Source organism: Nannospalax galili, unplaced genomic scaffold (assembly GCF_000622305.1).
Source record: "Nannospalax galili isolate Female #2095 unplaced genomic scaffold, S.galili_v1.0 scaffold1082, whole genome shotgun sequence".
NCBI classification, from domain to species: Eukaryota; Metazoa; Chordata; class Mammalia; order Rodentia; family Spalacidae; genus Nannospalax; species Nannospalax galili.
In genome coordinates this window covers 1,752,475-1,768,476 of record NW_008348580.1, presented here as the reverse complement: position 1 = coordinate 1,768,476, position 16,002 = coordinate 1,752,475, and the positions used below count along the sequence as shown (strand labels likewise).

General features: G+C 41.9%; 1 protein-coding gene across 3 annotated transcripts in view; it reads right to left on the bottom strand.

Moving 5' to 3' along the window:
• The window catches only part of Slc24a2 (solute carrier family 24 member 2), a 246,747-nt gene extending 236,627 nt beyond the window's left edge, over window positions 1–10,120 (bottom strand). For all 3 annotated transcript variants that reach the window (XM_008845529.2, XM_008845530.2, XM_029569597.1), the window contains exons 1-2: window positions 9,996–10,120; window positions 6,747–7,826 (exon numbers count right to left, since the gene is read on the bottom strand). In XM_008845529.2, the coding sequence (XP_008843751.1) occupies window positions 6,747–7,679 (933 nt within the window). In that variant the 5' untranslated portion in view covers window positions 7,680–7,826; window positions 9,996–10,120. The remainder of the gene's footprint in view (window positions 1–6,746; window positions 7,827–9,995) is intronic.
• Between the last annotated feature and the right edge of the window lie 5,882 nt (window positions 10,121–16,002).

Here is a 16,002-nt window from a genome sequence, read left to right as displayed (position 1 = left end):
GGAAGAATGGAGGGAAGGGAAGGAGATTTTCTTAAGAGTTCTGACCATTGTCTCTGTCCCTGTAGGTTTGAAATCCGGATTAGCACTACCTTAACATGCTTAAAGGAGGCATAAAAGGCAATGAAAGTGCAGTGCATAGCTAGGTATGATGGAGCACCCCTTTAGTTCTGGTACTCAGGAGACTGGCAAGTAGGTCTCAGTAGGATCTATGCCAGCCTCATCTACATGCGAGTTCCAGCCCAACTGGGTCTACAGGGAGACCCTTTTTCAAAATAACAACAAGAACTGAGAAACAAAGAAAACCTGAAAGATTTGAAGAGGCACCACAGAGAACTTGTAGGAAAAATAGTAATAATTTAGAACATATATTTAGAATGATAGTACTTTAGAGACTCAACAGATTAACCTTAGAGATGATTAGGCAAAACTGGAGGGAAGTGAGGAACTAGAAGACAGATACAAAGAAATGACCAGATTAAGGACCACAAAGGAAGGTGAAGCACAGAAAAGCAGGCAGGCAGGCAAAGGTGGATTAGTCATATCTAGTCAGAAGTCTAGACTGTGACTACAGCAAGAGAAAGGGACAGAGGCAAAACTGAGGGGACATGCTAATCCTTTAGTGCAGGAAGGCTCACGAAGCACAGAAAAAACCCAGGGAGTCACAGCTGACACGTCTAAGGAAAATCCTGAACACGGAAAACATTAGAAGTAGTTAAAAGCAGCTAAAGAAGTCTGGGTGTGGTGGCACACACCTTGGATCCCAGCACTCAGGAGGTAGAGGCAGTCAGATCTCTATGAGATCAAGGCCAGCCTGGTCTATCTACATCATGAATTCTAGACCAGCTGGGACTACAGGGAGACCCTGCCTCAAAAAATAAAAACAAAAGCCAAAAGCCAATAAACAAAAAATTAAAAGCATCCAAAGACAAAAGACAGATAAATCCCTCACAAAGAAGTTTGTTCAAAGACAGTGGAATATTTTTTTCAAAGTGAGATTAGAAAATCATGTTTCATCTATTAAAACTATCTTTCAAGAAAAAAGAGTAAAAGATAAAAATTAGGAGCACTTACGGTTAGCAGATTCTTTTCTGTTTTGGAGGAAGGTTGTAAGTTTGAGGTCAACCTACATAACAAGAGTCTGTTCCACAAAACAAAAGACCAAACAAATACCCTCAACTAAAAAACATCAACAGCAAAAGAAATAGAGTGTATAAATTCCAAATAGTATTTGGAAAAACAAGCTTAGAAAAAATTCTGTTAAAAAGAAAGAAAAAAATTATGAAAAGAAATAGCAAAATCAGAAAATGGGAAGTGTTAGAGCATGATAGAAAAGAGTATCAGGAATCATAGTCAGTATAAACAAACTCAGCTTCCCAGTTCAAAGAAAATGAGTGTAAACCTGAAATAAACAAAAGTAGCTGTGTTCTGCACGTGGCAGACCTGAATGGAAGAATTAAACAAATCCATCCACATTGTGGGTGTGCTTGTGTTCACAAGAGCTTATCATAACAATCCCACTCATCTTTTTAAAAAAGACTTGCATTTATTATTTATTTATGTCATTGTGAGTGTATACACAGGTGTGTGTACCGTGCACACGTGTGGAGGCCAGAAGTAGGTGTTGGGTCTCTACCACTTTGTGCTTGTTCCTTTTGAACTTGGTATTTGTACTTTCTCCACTAGGCTGGAACCAGTAAACCCTGGTGCTCCTCTTGGCTCCACCCAGATTGGAACTGGGGTTACAGGCATGTACCCTAGACTGGGCTTGTTACATGGGTGCTGGAATCAGAACTTCAGAACCTATGATTGCACAAGAGCTCTTAACTGCTGAACCATCTCTCCAGCCCCACCCCCATGCTTTGGGAAAGTTAAAACACAAATTGCAACTGTCTGGTTTCACCTAAAAAGAGGTGGTAGGTGAGGAGGGGGGCAGGAGAGACAAGAATCCAGGAAAGGAGGAAAGGTGGAAAAGATGACATGGCAACTGCTCTCTGCATTTCCAAAAGACTAACGGTTTAGGACAGCTATCTCTTGCCTGGGGAAATCGCAGTAGTTAGGGGAATGGTCAAGGACAATTTGTAATGGATGTATTACAATATACTTGACTTTTGGGGTCTCTCAAAAGGTCTCACTCATTCTGAACTGCACCTAATTACTACTGATTAATAGCAGAAAACAGGATTAAAAAAATCACCATCCTGTATCTCCATCTAAAGGAGCAAACAATGTTCATAGAATTCTAGATATTTAAGGATTTTAATGCCTAAGTTTTCTTTCTTCTCAAAAAGATAATTGGTTTTCACATCTATCAAAAATATATCCTTGCCTGGCTTGATGGCACAGCACCAGTACCCAGAAGGTGAAGCAGGAGGATTTGAGGTAGCAAGGCCAGCCTGGGTTACATAAGATCAGGAAGGAAAGGAAGGAGGGAAGAAATAAGATCTTTTTATTTATGTAAGTGTCTTCTTGTCTTGATGTTTGTACAACAGTTTTGTCAATTTATTTACTAGGTTTGGAAGGCATTGAATTTTTAAATACATTCTGAATCAAATAAGCTTTGGACAACACATGAGTATTTATAAAATCATTTAGGATTTAGTACAAGAAATACGGTGTAAGGAATATTTATAGTGTTTTAATTCTAATTTTCCCAAGATCATTACTAAGTTTCTACTACAAAAACTATTTTCAATGTCCAGGAGCATCTAGACTGAATAAAGCAAGGTACACACAGACTACTAAAGAATCTAGCTCTCCCAACTATCTAGCTTTAAGCATCTTTATTTAGAACACTCCCTTTATTAGAACCTGGATGACTTGCTGTCAGATTACTGTGCCAAGTCTAAGAAGTTAAATACCATGGACAGCTGCTTTCTGGGCTAGTGACAACCTAGCAGGGTAACATATCAAAAACTGGATCCCAGCAGCCAGCCCAGGCACTCCACAAAATGTGTGCATGTCCTAAAATGAGATAGCTTTTCACCCCGTGCCATTCAAATCTATGACTAACCAGATAAAAAGGGGTTTGAAGAAGAGGGTCCTATTCATAATTTAAAATGCCCTGAAACAAAAGTCTCTACATCACACTGATATTTCTGAACCCCTGCCAAATGGCCTCCTTATTTCAAGTAAAATTCTGTACAATAAAATTTCAAACAAAAAAAGTATTTTGAGGTTTGGATACTGGAAGTATTGGAGTTAATGATAACATGCAAACTGGGTATGAACCAGAGGTTTTGAATATTATAATATGGAAAATATATGCCCCTGGAGGTATAGCAACCTATTGAACTCAGTGATCCCCTGGAGTAAATTTAGCCTTTAAGGAATGTTTTATAAATTTTAAATTTGAAATGATTTATTTCTGAAACACTTCATTTAAGAATGGAACTGTAAAAGAAGGGAACTAACTAACTGACCTAGCCACATTTGCCAAGGACTACACTAGATGCTTAACCTTCATGTGTTCAGTTACTAATTTTCTCAACCCTATAAAGTAGATGTTATTTTCATTTTCTAAATTATGAAACTGAGGCTCGCCGAGTTTCAGTAACTCCTCTGAGGCTACTGGGCTTGCTGCATAGATGGGTTTAAAAGTCTTTCCTGTCTGGGTCAAAGCCCTGGGGTCTCTCCATCATGCCATGGTAGAACACAACTTTCTCAAAGGGGTAACAGTATCACTAAAGGAAGTTTATAAAATGAAAAACAATCAGGGGGTAACAATTCTTTACGAAAATAAATACCCACTGACATTTTTCCAGGTTTACAGTTCATTGTCTCTTGGTACAGATCATAGGAGCCAAATTAAGATTTTCAACTTCTCTATTTAAATAAGACACTTGAAAGCTATTTCACTGTGTTGCATCCAGCAGGGTTGAAGACTGTGTAGCAAGAACTGTGTGATGATCTGTGCAAGACTATCTAAAATGTGCTTCACTCTTTTTCACTCATGCCCATGATTGCACAAACAAAGCAATGAGGAGACTTTACATGAAAACCTGACACTTGCTCTCTGAATGCTTGGACAGTGTACTCCTTTCCATGCAGATTTCAGTGGGGTACATTGGGAGTAGGGTCTCTCTTCTTAAGCATTCTAATGACATCAGAGCACTGATATCTGTTGCAAAGGCAGAAGTCGGCTCAGCATCCTGAAGGGCTAGGAGCTATACTCAGAAATGTAGCCCTACTGAGATATCTGCGTTCAGTGCTGGGGAGCAAGCCTCTATGGGATCCCAAAATCAGGAGTATGATAAGGGGTGCAATTTCTAAAAAAATTCCCAGCAGTGTTTCAAAAATGAAATTGCCATCGTGAAAGTTCCTGAAGGAAGTCACACATTCTTACATACTAGTCCGCTGGAAAATGTATGATTGCACCGTAGCGCTTAGGGGAATATCAAGCAAGACATAGCTCTGTTAAGGAAAAAAATTTCTCTACTCCTATTATTTATCAAATGTCAGAATAATGATGAAATGGAATAAATTAAAACTGTGTGGCACAAAAGGAAAACAGTACAATAAACATACGGGGGTAGACAGGATAAATAATTATGGTTATACCAAGCTTTCTTTTAAAAGTGGGTATACGCAGAATTTCCAAATTAAAAAGGACACAATATTAAGTGTAGCATAGGATTATAGAAATAAATGACAACTATTAAGGAATTCCAGCCTGAATTTCTGACTTATAAGTTATCAGAAAAGTGACATGACAGTCATCTAATTAAGCAGGTAAAAATTCTGCCAAAATGACATCAATGAATAGTTTATAACTGGCTGAGTACACTCTGTAACTTGCAGTTAAAAAGTTATTTTCTGCATGCATCCATTCCTACCCTAGTAAGATCAGAATGCAAAATGCTCCAATGGATTGTTCTGTAAGCTCTTTTCTTATAAAGGCTGCAAATATAACTGTCAACCAACTGTGTGTCTAAATTAAAGAAGGTCCACCGTAGCATAAAAAGCCCCAGAGTACTGAATTCTTCAAAAGACTTTTTACTGTTGACACATTCAGTGTATTTCTAAGATGTCAAATCATCCCCTTGCTTCTCAAAAATATGGCTTTCCTTGACAACTATCCAGCACTCTGAGTGGAATAAACCACAGATTATTAAGCAAACTACTCAAACAGGCTTGAGGGACCAACCTTTATGTTACTCAGGCAGAGCAAAGACAGCAGCTCCAGGGATGGCCGTGTCAGGTGCTGTGAAGGGCATGCCCTCAGTTGTCACATGTGAATGCATGCTTGCTATATAGTGTGTTAAACAACTTTGTAGACCACAGTTTTTAACAAGCATCCCCAAACTGAAAGGCTATAAAAATATAGTATGAAACATGGGACCAGTAAGACAGCTCAACAGGTAAAGGCACTTGTGTGAAAACTTGGTGACCCAAGTTAGATCCCTGGAACCCACACAAAGCTGAAGGGAGAGAACTGACTCCATAAAGTTGTCCTTTTACCTCTACGCATGTAGCACATGTGCCCCTCCATCATGCACAGACACAATAAAAACAATGGAAACATCTCTCCTCTGCATGTATTTATATATATGTATGTACATTATATCTACATATATGTTCGTGTAGCTATTCCTAGTGTTTTTTTTTCTTCTATCTGCCTCTGTTATATGGCCACTACAAAAATGATGATCATCAAACTCAACTATAAGGGAATTATATAAATTTAATTAAATATTTTTCTTCTTTTTATGGAAAAATCTCTTACCTCTTATTAAAAAATCTTTTTATACATGTGAGAATTTTCCCAGATGCAAGCAGAATAAGTTTGTGTATGTATTTGGGTTTTATGTTAAAATTGCATTCAAAGACCATATTTTATGGTTATGATATAACTCAGAATACTACATAATTATGAAACTGCATAAATTTTATTATGATTCTCTATTGCTTCTCTTTCAAATTTTACATTTTCTTCAGGTCAATTTCTCTTAAGCTCTTTACCAATCTGCTTCCCAATTAAGCAATATTGCCTCAAATTCTCCTGTGAAAGTACATTGGGTCATTTTTGTGGTGTGCAAAATGGGCCATTGCAGTATGGAGGTGGTAGGGCTGATCAGTGACTCCCTCTACAGCCGATACTGGTCGATTTCAAATAAGGTTGTGTGGATTAAAAAAATAGTCCTAGGCCTGGGGGTGTTGCTCACCCACAGAGCACTGGCCTACCAATGTACGAGGCCCCAGACTATGATATAAAATTGAATTTAAAAAGAAAAAGACAAATAGCTATGGCCACTTTAATAACCTAAACTGCTGAGGAGCAGATGGGCTGCTGACTGAAAGGAAGAGTTTTGATGAAACAAACTTTCTTCCCTAAACATCTTTAAAGAGACAGCTCTTGATCTCATCACTTAGTCATTTAAAAAGCAAACCTCTGCCATTGGACAAAAACATACACTGGTACCTATAAAAACTAAATTGCTCACAAAATCATTGGGTCCATTTTCACAAAAATAAACAAGTAAATGCTGAGTGTGCTCTGGAATGCTTATGTAACTTGTATTTATAATTTTTAAAACTCTGATGCAAGTGGCTTGGGAACATGGTAGACCTCTAGAAGAATGTCTCCCTAATTAATTTTTTTATTGCCATTTTCATTCGCCCTCACAAAATTGCAGAATGCAATCTGTTACCCATTCCAGCCTAGAGTAAAAGAAAAACAGCTGCTGATCTCAAAAACATGCTAGCTTAGAACTATGGCTAAGTAAACACTACAGACCACCTCCACCAACCTTGGCTTGGGCTTCTGGTGCTGTCACCTTGACGACCTTATTGCGATTTATCATTTGCTTCACCCATCTTTCTACTTGGACGTTGAACTTCATGAAAACCACATAGGCAAAATAAGCTGTTAAGAGCAGTAAGCTTTCCCACCACATGATGACGTTATCCAGGAAAAATATGATCAACATGATCAAGTCTACGATGTAGAAGGACACATCCCGAAAGAGCGGCCACCATGTCAGGTTTAAGATTTCTCTAGAAAACAGAGCACACATGCCAATGACAAAGAGGATGTTGAACACTGCTGAACCTACAATCGTGCCTATGCCAACATTGCTGTGAGCAATGAAGACCCCTATGAGGGACGTGAAAAGTTCTGGGGCCGACCCGCCCGCAGCCATGAAGGTGGCTCCAGCCACATCATCAGAGATGCCCAGTTTTTCAGTGATGACAGTCAAAGAAGGAACAAAGAACTCATCGCAGACAATGGCTAAGGCTATGAACATGTAGATCATGCCAATGACATGGAGGATGATGGCACCTTTCCTTCGCTCCTCGAGGGAAAAGATGTCCTTCGGGTAGTCTCCCTGGGCATGATTGGTACTGTTCTCAGCTTTGTTTTCCTGGGAAACAGGTGGCTGTGGAGTATAATCTCGAATCTTGTCATTTAAATCTAAGAGTGTTCTTTGACGGTGACCCTGTGCCGCTCTAGGACCACTTATATCACTGGCCTCTCCTGTGTTGCTTTGAGTGTCTGCTTCAGTAAAGGCACTGATTGAAAATGGGACAGTGCTCATGGCTACCAGGCCCATGAGAAGGCCAAGGATGCGAATTAGCTTCAGTTTTTTCCTGACATTATAATGTCTCCTGCAGCCAGATGCTGAGTCACTGGAACACCATTTTTCCAGGAACGTGATGGTGGTGCTTTGGTGCAGATCCATCCTGGGTCTTCTGCTGGGTGTGGCGGTCTTTATACTTCAGACTCAACCAGACAGCTCTGTCATACTTTTCCTTGTTCTCTAGTTACTGGTGCTTGTTGGGTAATTCTACAATTGGGATTCTTATGCTTCAAGGGGAATCTTTACCACCTATGCTTAATAAAGACAAAAACAAAGATTAGTAAATCATGAAATCTTCTTTTTCTATTAAAAATAACTTTGCAGATATGATAAAGTCCTATTCTGCTGTATGTGATCATGGGGAAGTTACTAATTCCTTAGTTTCTCCATTTTACTTTTAATTATGTGTGTATGTGTGGGGGGAGGTATGTTCACATGTGAGTGCAGGTGCTCATGGTATCCAGAAGAGGGCAATCAGTTTCCCAGGTGCCAGTATTACACACAGTTGTGAATCACAGGATATAGTTGCTAGGAAATGAACTCAGGTCCTCTGCAAGAGTAGTAGTGCTCTTAACTGATGAGCCATCTTTCCAGCCCCAAGTTCCCCTAATTTAAAAATGGAGACCAGGGCTAGGAAATTGGCTCAGTGGTTGAGTGCCTGCCTAGCATGTGTAAAGCCTTAGGTTTGATCCCTAGCAACACACATACAGAAACACACACACACACACACACACACACACACACACACACTAAAAGTAGACCTAGGTGACAGGCACTATAATTGTCCCCATTTGTCTGTGTGTGTGTGTGTGTGTGTGTGTGTGTGTGTGTGTGTGTGCATGCTAGGGATCACCCAGGGCCTCAAGCATCCCAGGCAATAGTCTGCCACTGAGCTACATCCTCACAAATTGCTTCAAGATGAATTAAAACATAGGCAGCACTCAAATGAGGAAGTGGCATGTGGTAGGCACTTACACTCACATATGTATAAACCCATGTAAACACTTTGGTAAATCCAATGTTAGGTGCAGATGGTGGAGATGTATGTAAGTTAAAAATTTTTACAGAAATCAATTTATCCATCTGAAATCACATAACATCTTCCAGTGTTAAAAAGATTCTACTTCTTTTGGAACTATCTAAGTTCTTGACAACTGACTATTCATTATGTTTTCTTCTAGAACAATTATATAATTCCCTGTTGTAGGTGAATTTTCTGATTGAACCTATCATTTGCAGAAGGCTGAGTTTGGGACGAGGTAATGTTTATCTGCACCTATAACAATCCCAGGATATTATTTTTCATCAAAGTGTCTCCTATCAGAAACAGTAAAACAGCTCTCTAAAAATTTAGATGTTCAAAAGAAAATGTTCTGATGACATGAACAAGCTGTTTTCTTAGACCATCAAAACATGGCTTTCAGCTAAAGCTTAAACAACAGAAACCCACACCTTTAGCCCTATTTTAAATAGCTTAAACAAAGCTCAGTGCAGCGAGATGACCAGGCGGCTATTTCAAGAGGCCAAATGTGTATTTCATAAACAAACGGAAGTTGCAGTAATAGCTCTGTTCATAAAATCTGCCCCCAGTAGCTCCAACACGGATCTTTTACGTGAGATATCAGTTTTCATTTCCTACTCCTCAGAAAAGATGGGTAAAGTACTGGACACCACCGCTGTTCCAGTGAAACGTTCCCTTCTAAAACTATCCTTTCAAAACTGTGGGGTTGTTTTCGTCCTGCGTTGCTGAGATCATCTCAGGTGAAAAATACGCTGATTAAACGCAAGCCACTTAAACAGTGGGATTCGCTGGATCTCAGTTTTTCAGAGCAGAGCAAGACTGCTGCTATCCAATGCAGGCTGAGTTGCCGCTGCTCCTGGGATAACCCAAACCCACCAGACTCCTGACTGGGGCTGGCTGCAGTTGTCTAAGCTCAGCACCCATGATTAAGCTACACGCTGCGCTCTAGGGATTGTCACAGCGTCGGGCCAAGGCTACCAGCAGGATTGGACTCCCTGGACGCAAGATCTCCCTGCAGGTCCACTGCCTTATTCCTTGGGATGTGACCTCCACAGACCCCAGCTGCGCCCCAACTTCGGCTTTGATAAACTTTTCCCCTGGCGGGTTAATAAGAAAATAAAACCGAAGGGTAGCCACCCCAGCTGCGAGCTGGGAGCCGCGACGCCTTCGGGGTGGATGTCTGGGGAAGGAGCGCCCCTGTGCGCATCGCCTCCCAAGTCAGGCTCTGCCCGGCGCCCCCACTTCCAGCCAGGGCAGGGTGGGCCAGCTGGGGGCTCGGAGAGAGTTGGCTAACTAGGAAGCCGGCCTGGGGCGCCACATCCACCGCGGAGCCACCTGTGAGCCCCCGGATCCGGGCCCCGCACCTCCGCCGCTGCAGAGCAGCCCGCCGCACTTACCCGCGTCGGTGAGCGGCACTAGCGCGCCGGCCTTTGCCGGCCGCTCCGAGGCCCAGGCTCGCGCCGGCCGCTGCTGTCGCCGCCGGGGCTGGGCTGGAGAGGACACCGAGCGGCGGCGGGCGGCGCTGGAGCCCGGGCCCCTCCCTCTCCGCAGGCGGTGCGGGAGCCGGCCGCAGCTCCGCGCCCTCCACCGTGCGCCTCCCGCCCTGCACCGCCGGCGCCGGCCACGCCCGCCTTGCCCGGAGGATTTCTCCGCAGTGGGGACAGAGTCGGGGCGTGCGGGTGAGCAAGGGCAGAGAGGAGAAACCAAGCGTACGGGTCAGTGACGCGCCCGCCTCACAAAGCCCGAAAGTGATGTCAACTTCAGGGTCACCTGTGCTGGGCGCCTCCTCTCCAATTAGCTGCAGTGACAGCAGTCGCTCTTTAATGTGCAGTGGTGGGAAAGATGGTCATGGGAAAGGTCCAGGCCTTGGGGCAGGCTTCCCAGGTCCTGCAGTTTTAGAGATGCCTGTTTGCAGGGCGAGGGCGCGGAAGGGTCTTTAGTCTGGAAGACTATTCTTTCATGAACTGCGTGATGTCACTGAGACCCAAGACACGGGGTCATTTCGTGTCCCTGACAAGATTCAGATTTTGCCCCCAGGTTCCTAGTCCAGTGCTTCTTCCTGTCTTGTATGCAAAGACCACCTGGACCAGGAGACAGTGAGGCCAGCTCCCTGGGGATCAAGGCAGTGAGCAGGAGGTTGTACAAACCACTGGGTGAAGAGGTCCTAGCTTGGGAGGCAGGGGAGATTTCCCGTGCTTTGGGGCCCCTCCTTGGCCTCCACCCCATCAGTCCTTCAGCTCATCAGAGACTGACTCAGACCTCTGGGCTGACCTTGCCCAGGAGTGCCTTGGGAATTGAGAGCCTTTCCCTCAAGCAAAGCCAGGCATTCAAGACTACTGTCTTACTAAAGAGTTAGTTAACATTTCTATTTTGAAAGCCATGGGCTGAACTTTTAAAAAGAACCTTGTTGGGCTGAGGAGATGCTCAGCGGTTAAGAGCACCAGCTGTTCTTGAGAGGATCTGGGTTCGATTCCCAGCACATACAGGGCAGCAGGCAACCGTCAGTAACTCCAGTTCCAGGTGAATCCGTTGCCTTCTTTTGACTTCCACCAGTATTGCATGACAGGTGCACTTACACACATGAAGGCAATACAGTCATAACACATAAAATAAAACTAATAAGTGAATCAGGGTTGGAGAGATGGCTCAGCGGTTAAGAACACGGGTTGTTCTTGCAGAAGACCTGGGTTCGAATCCCAGTATCCACATGGCAGCTAACAACTGTCCATAACTCTAGTTCCAGGGGATACAACAGCCTCTTCTGTCTTCTGTGGGCATTGCACGACACGGGTGGGCATTGCACAACACGGGTACACTTACCTGCACACAGGCAATATACGCATACACATAAAATAAAAATAATTTTAAAAAATTAAAATAAAATAAAAATAAAAAAATTTAAAAAGAAGCTTTACTTTTTATTTTGGGAATTTTCAAACATACAAATATTGTAAGAAAAAAATACAGTGAACCTCTATGGGACCTTGAGAAATTACTAACTTCTGGCCAGCTGCATTTTATACCTGTCCCTTTACCTGGTGTCCCCATCATAAAGTCAATCTCAGGCAGCACGTCATTATAGAAAGCAAGGAAACAATCAGCTAATACTAGGATGACGTCAAAAAGACTTGAAATGATGCAGAGAGGCTCCCATGGATTATGATGAACCAACTAGAACATCATCAAAAGCTTATTGCAATTCTTCAAGATCACAGTGCTTCCAAAACAACCCAAGAGACTGGAAACTATTGATGGTTGAGAGGAAATCAACTCATCATTTCAAAAACTGTTTTAGAAAGAAGAAAACAATCACACATATATTTGGCCTTTTCTATACAAATAGGACCTGAGGACACCCTATTAACCCTTTTACACTTTTTTTTCTCATGAATGAGCAAGTCTCATCTTTCTGGAGGGAGCAGATGCTTCTAAGAACAGAGAAGTGGGACTAGCCCCTTACAGGTTCTGCTTAAAAGACTGCTATGTCTTTATAATGTATTTCTGTAATCATGTCCTATTGCCTCCTACCAGGATCCTATCAGTATTATTTAGCTCCGTTCCCTTACAGCCCAGGGAGGAGCCTAAGTCTCCTGTTTGTGAATGAGATACAGATTATTGACTTCTTGAGCCTGCAGGCTGTTTAGTCTGGGGTTCTTTCTTGCTTATAACAGAATCTCACCTCAGTGATTTAACCTAAAAAAAGAGTTTCTTTTTCTCAAGCAAAAATAAGTCTGAAAACATACTGAAAACTTTCGTATGATAACTTCCATCTTCAGAGAATTCAGACGTGTGTCTTCTTAATTAGTAAGGCTTATTCCTCAGGGCTAAAAAATGGTTGCCTCTTTGGGGGATCAAATATGTGTTCCAGAAACAGTGAAGGGTAAAAAGCACAACACCTCCTTGCTAAGCTTTGCTTTTTTATTTGGAAAGGGATACTGTCAAAACTTAATCCTTATTTGAATGGGCACAATTTGGTCACATGGTCACACCTAGCTACAAGGGAATATAAAGAGTATCTTAACTGGGCTCATATTCACCTTGTAGAGAATCAATGTTCTCTTAGTAACAGAAAGAAGAGAAAAAAAAAATGTTGAGCTGAGCATCTAGCAGTGTTTGACAATTTCAGAGCAGCTCAATTTGACCGTTGACCAAGAACTTGACAGTCAACTGCCATGACAAAAGAGAGGGTTGAAAGGCAAGGCCTGGATTTGTTCACACTGCATTCTCTTAAGAACTGAATGATACCTAGATCTACTGACTTGCCTGGCCCTGGAGAAAATGGGGCTTCCTGAGAAAAGCTACCCCACCAAATGATGAATTGCCGAACAGTATATCTAAAATGGCATCCCCAGGTGTCACTGTACCTATAATTCCACCGCTAGAAACTTGTTGCTTTGGCTTTTTATTTTATAACGTCAGGATTTCTTTAAAAAGATAACTATCTCAGCCAGGTGTGGTGATCACACCTTTAATCCTAGCACTCTGGGAGGCATTCATGGGAATGTCTATGAGATTGAGGTCAGCCTGGTCTATATAGTGAGTTCAGGGCCAGGTAGGGCTACAGAGAGACCCTCTCTAAAAAAAGGGGGGGGGGTAATAAAAGCAATTATCTTAAAAGTCATGTAAACAATTAGCAATCTTTAAAATTGCTTTTGACTCAATAGTATGAAAAAAAAGAGGAAGAAAGAAGAATCAAATCAAATACAATTGTAGAAAACATCACAAAGTGAAGGTGAGTACAAGCTGAGTTGGTCCAACAACCTCTTTCTTCATTCTCCCGGCATATACCACCTTTCTGTTTTCTTACAGTATCTAGCATTCGTGTTACCAAAAGTTGTAGTTGTGTGCATGAGGCCACATGCAAGGAATGCAGGTTACACAAAAATCCTTTAAACATGAAAATTAGTTCAAGTACAGTAGGGGTTTTGGGTGACCAATCATAATGGAAAATCATAATCAGTGAAAGGAAATAATATCCTTATTTATAAGTTCATTAAAACTAAGATGCTATTTTATCACTAAGGAATATACCAAGTAAAATATTGACTATCATAAACAATTAAAACATCTAATTATAAAAATGGGATTTAAGAAACCACAACTGTAGCTCATGGGAGGGGATCATAGTTCAGGCTCACAGGAAGGGACCACAACTGCACCTCAGAGGAAGGGCCCTTGGTTCCAGGTTTACAGGAGAGGACCTTAGCTCCAGGTACATGAGAGGGGACCATAACTCTAGCTCAGGGGAGGAGACCACAGCTCCAGCTTATCAAAGGAGACCAGAGCTCCATGTGCATGGAAGGGCCCCACAGCTCCAGATCACAGGAGGGAGACCTCAGCTCTAATTTCATGAGGTGATTACAGTTCCTGATTCATGGGAGGGGACCACAACTCTGGCTCACTGGAGGGGCCCACAATCCTAGTTCACAGGAAGGGACCTCAGCTCCTTGTTCACAGGAGGGGACCACTGGACCTACTCTTTAAAGCTACAGTTTGGAAGTAATTGTCTCTGCTGCTCAGCTCTCATTGGCTGAAGACAATCACATGGCTAAAAATGACCCAAGATAATTTGTAATTAAGCTCTGGACTTGCAACATTCCAAACTCCACAATCATTGAAGCTCTAAACAGTAGAAGGACTGTTTGAAGGTCACCTGTTTTGCATCAATTAAATCTTTCACTGGAAAACCGTCTTCACTTATTTCTTTTCATTCTAGTGAAATGTTATCAATTATTATAGTTCTCATTTTGCAGATGAAAAAACTGAGGCTCTGTAGTATAAAATATCTTGCCCAACATCAAACAGCTCCCACTTGAACCCAGCCTTGTTTCCAAAATCAAGTTATTGAGATTATTCCTCTTGGAGTATGACAGGGCCTTATATTCATCTAATTCAGAATTGGGTGCATTTTTCCTGTTGAAATGACATGTATGTGTAGTCCATTTGACAGCCATCTACTTCTTAAGAGGACCTGTTTGGTTTATTTAAAATCACTGGTGTAAATATTAAAATAAAATCCTGGCATTCTCCTCAGGTGTCCAACCTGAGCTGACTTTGTTTTCCTTTTTATCCAGCTCTCTTGCTCTCTCTTGTTTTCTTGTTTTTTTTTTTTTTTTTTTTTTTTGGGTTTTTCCTTTTTTTTTTTTTTTTTTTTTTCTGTGGCTTTTTCCTTCCGGTTCAGTGAGAACCATAAAAGCAGAAAAGCAACCATGGGACTAAGAGATACAAGTCCAGGACTCTCTTCCTCCCACAGAATGACACTTAGAGCATATGTCCCAACGATTGCTTTCTTCTGCTGCTAACCTAGTTAGAATGAATGTCTATTATTTTTATAAGAGGAACAGAAATTCTTTTGAATTTAAATGCCCAGAAAACAAAAAAGTCACCTTCTTTTTGCAAGCCCACCTTAGCCTTATGCTCTTGAATATCAGTTCAGGCGCAGTGCTGAGGTGGGAGCTTAGAAGAGGGCAGAGTCAGGTCTATTGATGTTAGCAGGAACTTGAAGTCTAAAACCTTGGCTGCCTTCTTGGCTGCCTTCTTGGCTCCAGAAGGGACTTTCTGAGTGACCTCCAGGTGTCCCTTTGTTTCTCAGAGCCACATCATCAGGGTATAAAGACAAAACTGGCAAAGGGAGACTGCAGATAAGTACCTGGAGTTGAACAGCCCACTTAAAAATGCACTTCAGCGGTCTTCATTCCTGCCATGTCCTTTCTTGCCTGACTCCATTTCAGAATTTGAATGTAAGACTGCCTTAGCTGCAAACATAAGGCAAGCCAACAAGAGTGTTCTACTCTTTGATTGCTAAAATAAAATACTTATATTTCAATTCATAACATTGAAATGAATCTTTCCAATTATTTTCCCAGCACTGGAGTGTCAACTTGTATAGATGGAGCACCGTGCACACCAGGCTCCAAATTGTATGCCGGTGTGTGGCGGGGGCAGGGTTTTGTGCACCATTCTGTGTTAGCAAACCTCTGCCACAACTTGGTTCAGTTAAGGAGCCTGTGATTGGCTTTGCTCATCTTTTCCCCAAATTACTTCCTTGGAAATAACCGACAGTGTCTCTTCTACCTGCTTCCACCTTCCTGCTTAATCCTCAGCTGACTGTAGACCAAGATGAGAAGAAAAGTGACATTCAGTGACTCTCTCGAGTCGTCCAGATGTGAATACAAGGTTTACATAAAAAACCTGTAGTTCTTTTCCCCTATGACTCCTGCTTCCTGAATCCACTTTCATATTTACTGTACTCCTTAGTCTATTGGAGTGCAGGCCAGAATGGCTTCCTAAGGAGTTATAGGAAGACAGCTTTTTTTTTTTTTGCCTTTTTGAGACAGGGTCTCCTTGTAGCCCCAGCTGTCCTGGAACTCACTATGTAGACCAGGCTGGCCTTGAACTCACAGA